Source organism: Mixophyes fleayi, chromosome 2, assembly GCF_038048845.1.
Source record: "Mixophyes fleayi isolate aMixFle1 chromosome 2, aMixFle1.hap1, whole genome shotgun sequence".
Lineage (NCBI taxonomy): Eukaryota > Metazoa > Chordata > Amphibia > Anura > Limnodynastidae > Mixophyes > Mixophyes fleayi.
Window position 1 is genome coordinate 255363378 of NC_134403.1, and position 8122 is coordinate 255371499.

Consider the following 8122-nt stretch of genomic DNA (forward strand, 5'->3'; position numbering starts at 1 on the left):
ACCTGAGCATGTTCTCATAGTGTTAGGTTGTGGCTAGTTTGACAGGTTGGAGTCAAAACCAGCAGGAGGTCACGGGGTTTATCATTATGAGAAGGTACAGCCTCTTATGACAGCTGCCAAATACATGAGGGGTGATATAACTAAGAACAACTCATTGGCTAGTGCCAGGAGTGTGGGAAATCTAACTGTTTGCAAGGAGGTAACCAGCCCTGGGGCAGTTGGTTCAGAGTGGAGAGAAAAAAAAGTGTGCGATGGTTACTGTGTTGGAGGGTCCATGAGTTGGAGGCTTCTGCTGGACTAGTGCTTGCTCACGCTTCACCCTGTGAGTCTGGTAGCCTGCTGGAGTAAGGGGACTATGTACTAGATTCTTACCACACTGGTAGAAGGGAAGAACATTGGGCCAGGTGGCCAGGATTCAATGAACTAGACCAAAAGTTGAGTGCAGCTCTTTGGGCTAGAGAGGGGTAAGGGACAGATGTGTTAAACCTTCTTGGATTGTTTAAAGTGTATTCTGGTGAAATGTAAAATAAAAGTACCTTTGTTCTTGATAACGGCTTTGTCTGAGTGATTGGTGAACCCCTACAGGTACTGAGTATACTTCCCTGGTATAATGAGGCATCCCTCCCTGGGTGGTCAGCCAGCACGAAGCGACTATAATTGAGGCAAGTAAACCCGGTATCTTGACACATGTTACTTTTCACCCCCCCATTTCAATGTGGGATCACTTCATATAGGGTCTTATTTCTAAATAGTCTGAGAGGTTGTCTGAAAATTTAACTAAGGAAATCCACCGCTTCAAGTCACAATTCAGGGCAACATTTCCCCACCGTGTAAATCATTAGCTCCTTTGAAGGAAGCTGCAAACTGATTTTTTTCTTTAGAACTCTGCTGTAGATTATTTTGCACTCTGCCAGTCAGCATTGCTACTGCTTAACGGGGTTTCAGTAAACTCTCCCAAATTAAAAACCACCTCAGGTCCGCATTAGGAAAGAAAAACTTAACTTGGCTGCATTGTGAACACAGCATGAATTGGCTTCTCACGACAATTTCTCAGATGTAACAGAAGAATTAGTCTCCTCTAAGAACGGAAGATTCCGGATGCCTGCCTCTGCTGCATCTGCCCTTCATCTTTATTTACTACTCTTTTTTCTTAGTCTATATTATTAAATTTGTTTTTCTGTTTAAAATGTTACAATTTGTTGCCTTTTTCCACCCAAAACAAAAGTTATTGTTCTAGATTTTGAGATAACATTTTTTTTCAAAATCATCTCTTAAAGGTGGGCCAGGGTCAGGATTGGGGGCTTGGCATGATTTTTTTTTTAGTGGCCCTGCAACAAATTTTCCCACTCCTTATTTACCTTCATCATCATCATTTATTTATATAGCGCCACTAATTCCGCAGCGCTGTACAGAGAACTCACTCACATAAGTCCCTGCCCCATTGGGGCTTACAGTCTAAATTCCCTAACACACAGACTAGGGTCAATTTGTTATCAGCCAATTAACCTACCAGTATTTTTTTGGAGTGTGGGAGGAAACCGGAGCACCCGGAGGAAACCCACGCAAACATGGGGAGAACATACAAACTCCTCACAGATGAGGCCATGGTTGGGAATTGAACTCATGACCCCAGTGCTGTAAGGCAGAAGTGCTAACCACTACGCCACCGTACTTTCATATCACTTGAATCTAACTTCAAAATACCATTGCACAATTGTTGACCACCATTCATTCTGTATTCTGCTTTTGGATTTTTGTGCCCCAAATGCATTATTTTACACATTCATGAAATCAGTTGTGAATGTAACACTTTAGACCATTACCCTGAATCACTATGCATTTGATTTTTCTATGCTTTCTGGTATATTAACCCTGCTACAAATCATTGTATCATGTGATATCACTAACGAATATTGTGTAAAAATATACTGGCCATAATTAGGTATGATGCTATGTTACCTGCCAAATGTTCACACTCCTAGAAATGTCTGCATAGCTTGCAAATTGTTCATTACAAAAATGTTGGCTCCTAAATTTTGTATCAATTTCTCCAGGCCTGATCTAAGAATGTGTACAATCTTATAGTGTATACTGTATATGAGTGGTTGTGCTGGCAATAAATGTTGTGGAATGCATATACACATATATACTCTGTGCTCGTCCTCCGATATAAAACATCTTCTCACAAATATAAAGCAATTAATAATTTGTGTGGGCAAATGGAAACTACAAGGTGGTGCCAAGGAGTTTCATCATACCAAGGGAAAGCTGGACACAGATAGTTCTCTGGAGTCATGTTGTAAATCGCTCAAGATCACTGGCTATTTTACGTGCAAAGTCGCCATATGTATTAACCTGTGATTTTGACATTTCAAAATCCAATCTCCGGCGATGAGTGTGAAATGTAAAACACCTATCCACTAGCGGGTTTAGTCAAACTCGCCGGAGATATAGCAGAAAAGAAGAAGAAAAAAAAAAAAAGAACATGCTGTTCGAGCTATCTGGCTGTTTTTAACATAACAGGACACAATACAAGTTTAAATTCTGAGGGTAACCATGATTTCTTGTTTAGAGGGGGCAAAAAAATATTAAAAATTATCTTACAGGGGCCAAATTATTTTATTAATAAAATTAGTGGGTCAAGTTTCATTAATGATTATATGTAACAGAATTTTTATTTTATTTTATTATATGATAGTGACAGACTATTTCTTTACAAGTGGGGCAATATTTATTTTATTCTGATGTGGCAACACTTAGGGGGGTATTCAATTGACGGGGGGATCGCCGAAAATCCCGCGCTCGAAAAATATTACCGCTAACACGGTAATATTGCGCGTAAATACGGTAAGTTACTCGCTGGATTTCAGCTCGTGGCGAAATCCAGCGAGATATTACCATATTAACGGTAATATTTTTGGAGCGCTGGATTTTAGGCGATCCCGCCGTCAATTGAATACCCCCCTTAATATTTCCAGATAGGGGCACCAATTAAAAGTACATACATGTGATTCTAAAAGTGGCAGCATACACATGGGCACAATACTCAAATCGCAGTTTGCTACTTTCAACCCCGGGTCAGTGTCCAACAGTGAGCATCATGCCAGAGAAAGATACCGGGCACACAGCTACTCCATGTTGGAGACAAACACCAAGAGTGCGCATACACCACAAAAGCAAAATCCTTCTCCAGAACAAGAGGAAGAAGGTACAGTTAATATTAAAGGATCTTGCCAGCAGCAGCTAAGATTTATAAAATGACTAGATTATATTTCAAGTCTCCACTTTCTTCTCATTCTAACCGTATCACTCCACAAATGGTGACACAAAGACTGCTTTAATATTGGTAGCTAAAAAGGTTTTGCCTTAGAGTACTCACTCACACTTTCCCCAGAAACAGCTACAATTGTAATTTTGCTACCTTATCAATTGTCATTACAACTCATAGGTTTTTACGCTCATTTGGGCCTAGATATATTTGCAGTCTCTCTATGTCATCCTCTATTTGCATCATGATCCCCTCAATGTACAGTGCTACATAATATGTTGGTGCTTTATAAATAAAGGATCATCTCTCCTTACAACCTGTCCACTTGACCCTATTCCCTCCCAACTTCCCCGCACCCTCTCCTTCACTGCATGCCCTCCGCCCTATTTCTCTCCTCCCTTTTGCCGCCAAACTACTTGAGCGATTAGTGTACAAACGCCTGTCTTACTTTCTCTTTTCTCACTCTTAATTTTGAGACTCTGCAATTATACTTTCTTCCCCAACATTCTACAGAAACTCCTCTCACAAAAGTGATAGATGATCTACTTACTGCAAAGTCTAAGGGTCATTTCTCCATACTCATTCTCTTGGACCTCTTTGTGTAGGAGAAGAGGGTGATCAACAGTGTCAAAAGAAGCACTCTTTATTCCATTGGCTTTCATGACACAGTTCTTTCCTGGTTGACTCCCTACCTATCAAACCTTTCCTTAAGCATTTCTACCATCTTTTTTAAAGCTAACTTTAACTATTCACACTAGTACACCCTCACAGTTGTCCCAATCTCCACTCACTCCTCTTGTTTCAGCTGTGCCCTCTTCCACTTAAAATGTAAGCTCTCTCTCCTTCATACCCCTTGTTTTCATGTCTGTATTTATTTTGTCTGCCTTGTATGTCCTTGTTTTATGTATGTCCTGTTTTTCCTACTGTACGGCGCTGCGGAACACTGTGGCACCTTACAAATCTACGATAATAATAATAATAATAATAATAATAACAACTGATGATCATAGTAATTTCTGTGTCGTGATATAAAGTTGAGAATGTGCAAGAATTTAGACATTATATAAAAAGTTTAATTAAAAAACATGCTTACGAAAGTTATGTGAACTATTTTATAATTGAGATTTCGCTCATTATAATATTGTAGCAGTTATGTGTCCCATATATATTTTGTACATCATTTTAAAAACCTCTGAGTAGGTTCTCTAACTCAAAATTATGATTAGTTAAGTAGGAATAAAAATTAACAGAGCCAATAATTCCACATTTACACACCCACAGCATTCCTGGAAACAACTTCAGAGGTTTGCAACAAATGTTTCCATGTAGCTATCCGAGCCTCTCTGCCACATTATAGAGATCCTAGCTGTGGAACTGAAGGCTAGGAAAGTAGGTACACATTTTCTTGTTAACATTGGGTGGGTACATAAACGCGTAGAGGAGAATAATAGTTAATGTGGTGTAGAAAACCCTTTAAATCTCCAGAAAGGCATACCTGAATGTGTGTCACAATAAGGGTGCAAATGACTGATTTACATATTTGTATTGTGAAGGGTCATTTATATAGCACCAACATGTTATGCAGCGCTTTGCAGAGAATGTTTAACCATTCATCCATCTCTGCCCTAGCAAAGCTTACAGTCTAAATTGTGTACCACACAAACTGTCCGAAAATGGCGAGGCGAGGTGAGGCGAGGTGAGGCGAGGTGAGGGTGGGGGGGGTTTGGAGGGAAGGGCTAGCCACCACACTACCAACTTTCACCAGGTTGTGGTGCAGCTTTAGCCTACTTGTATGTTTTTGAACAGTGGGAGGAGACCAAATCACCAGGAGGAAACCCAAGTAAAAATGGGGATGATACACAGATAGTGCCCTGGTTGGAATACAACCATGCTGTGAGGCTACAATGCTAACCACAGTGTCACAGAGCTGCCATATTCAGCATATTTGAGAAATTCTGGCCTTTTGAATTGTAAAAGCTTTACATATATTTCACATTTTCCTTTATTTATGTAACAATAACACTAAAATGTACAAAAGCATGCAAAAAAAACAGAAACACATGCATACTAGGCAGACCTCCAGAATTTCCCTTAAGGTCAATAACCTCACTGATTGTTTGCTATATATATATATATATATATATATATATATATATATATATATATATATATATATATATATATATATATATACACACACACACACATACACACACATTATATTCCTTTAATAAAGTGTCTTAATGCAATGTGCAGATGTATAATCTGTATGATGCATGCAATTTATTTAAAAAGGTTTTCCTTTAAGGTCTATACACATGGAGCAGCAGATTTATGTAGATTCAGATGCCGGTCTGTAGCTGCCTAGTTACATTTCATATGTATCTGTGTGTCTATGAGAGAATGCTGTACTTCTTAAGTGTCTATGATAAGAATATTAAATGTCAGCAGTGTGTGCATGAGGTATACAGTATGCTCTGTCAGGGCACTTGCTCTGAGGCCTAGCATGAAGGATCAGGGAGGTACACAATTTCCTGCAGAACACAAGCTCAAAAAAAATATTTTCAACCATCATCCTAATAATACAAGATAGATAGATAGATAGATAGATATATATATATATATATATTATATATATATACACACACATACACAGTGAGAAAGTGTTTCATCACATATATGAATGTGAAAATAGGTAATGTATAGTCAATGTATATAGAGTATCTTAGCATTTAGCAATATAAGTAATACACAAACTATTTCTATACATCAGTGGATTTTCCCAAAACAAACCAATTTACAGGCAGAAATCATGTAAGAAATATCAGTTATTACAATCTGACCAACCCCCACTCCCTCCCTGGGCCTCCTCCTGTCCCCATCTCTCACCGCAATCACGTTCACAAAGGTGGTCTTCCCAGAATACTGCAGCCCCACCAGGGTCAGTTCCATCTCCTCCTTCCAGAATAGAGCCTTAAACCAGTCCAATAGCTTATTAAATAGGGCCAGCATTTCCAGGTAGTGCTAAAAGGGCAGGACACAATCCAGGACCCTGCTACCGCCCCGAGCCTATCTGCAGGTTCTTGGTTCTTCAGACCTTAGTGAATGGTTTATACTAAGGGTACTATATATTAGGATGTATATTATTTATTCGCCTGCCACTAAAATGATGTGCACAAACAGACAATACAAGAGTTTGTGTTCCGATCCGTAATCTAAGGATGTGACAGAAGTAGAGATCGTATATTCTAACGCTGTATATGGAACTTGCTTGCGTTTCTCCCTTCTCCCAGAATATGCTCACATATGGGTGGGGCGATGAGCGGTACCCATCTCCTTCTGTCCTCTCTCCCCTCCCTCTCCCCTCCTCCCTAAATCAGAGACAAAAGGAGAATGAGAGAGCTCATGGCTGAGCTTTCATCCCATAGTACCTGCTGCCCTCTGTCTTGGAGGAATCGGGACTACAGAGCTCACGGTGAAAACAGGGCACTTGTGAGTCTCATCAGGAAAGTTGTTGGATGTAGTGACAGTAGTATGTAATAGTCCCTTGTGAATACTGAAATAAAAATGTGTTTTCTGTATAATTTTGGAAGTGTGTGACAAGCAAATGTTCTAGGGTGGTTTCCCTGGCAATAAAGACACGCATTGCCCGCAATTGCAAACACCGACATTGGATCCCCATAATTTGGAAAATCGCTCAGTGCGGGTGTTACAGAAAGGCAGCTATGGAATACATAGCTGCAGTTACAGGTTATGATGAACTCCAGCATTAAGGGATTTACACCATCACTAACTAATGGGAGGCACTAAAAATAATAACAGCTCAAGTCTGCTAAAAGGAATGACAATTGACTATAATGATAGCAAATTGAACCTTTATGTATATTTTAAAAAATCTTATACCTATGAATTATATCTTCCACACACTTTTGCTAAAATACTTGATCATGTTTTACAGGTCTATTGACATGGAATGACAGCTGTTTTCTAAGGAATGACAGATGTTATATACGTCACCTGAATGCCAAAATGTCAATAAAACTGATGGTGTTTAATGGAAAACACCCCAATTTCTACCAGTTCCCCTAATCCCACACACTAAATCCTTTGCATATGCACTCCCCCATGCCTACACCCCACTACACAAGTGTCATAATGTGGCATGATAACTGATTACAATGGAATGACAGCTGTTCATATGCCATATCAATGTAGAAATGTCAATAAAAAGTTGCATTTGTCTCATGAAAACATCGCTATTTTTCTGAGATCCCCTTATCCCACACACTAAGGGGTCTATGCGGTGCTGCTAAATATGCATCACTGCACATCACAGTGATGCATATTTATGCACAGCTGAGATGCATTATGCCTGGGCTACTCTGCGGTCCTATCATCGGCAGCTTAGTGCTTCCGGTGGCGTTACCTGTCTGCGCAATGTAAAGTTTATCAAAGCTTAATGCATTGCAGAACATTGCAGTCCCCAAATTAATCTGTGAGAACTGCGATGCTGCACAATATTAGCCTAAACGGAGGAGATTTCTGTGAAATCTCCTCCATTAGGTAGTTAATGCATATCAAATATACCTTAAAGATGCGGAAACAGCCGTTTCCACATCTTTTAATTGGAACATTAGCTTGATGCATAGACCCCTAAATCAGTTGCAAATGCGCTTCCCCATAGCTATACCACACTAAACAAGTGTGATAATGTGGAATGATGACTGATTGCTATGAAATGACACCTGTTTTATACACCATGTCAAACCAGAAGTGTCAATAAAAAGTTGCATTTGTCTCATGAGAACACCCCTATTTCTCTGAGATCCCATTATCCCACACACTAAGGGGTCT

The 8122-nt window shown here is 39.6% G+C and overlaps 1 protein-coding gene across 1 annotated transcript in view; it reads right to left on the reverse strand.

Moving 5' to 3' along the window:
* The window catches only part of LOC142138868 (ADP-ribosylation factor-like protein 8A), a 29531-nt gene extending 22910 nt beyond the window's left edge, over nt 1–6621 (reverse strand). The window contains exon 1 of the mRNA XM_075195914.1: nt 6158–6621. Within this exon, the coding sequence (XP_075052015.1) occupies nt 6158–6280 (123 nt within the window). The 5' untranslated portion in view covers nt 6281–6621. The remainder of the gene's footprint in view (nt 1–6157) is intronic.
* Nucleotides 6622–8122: the final 1501 nt, after the last annotated feature.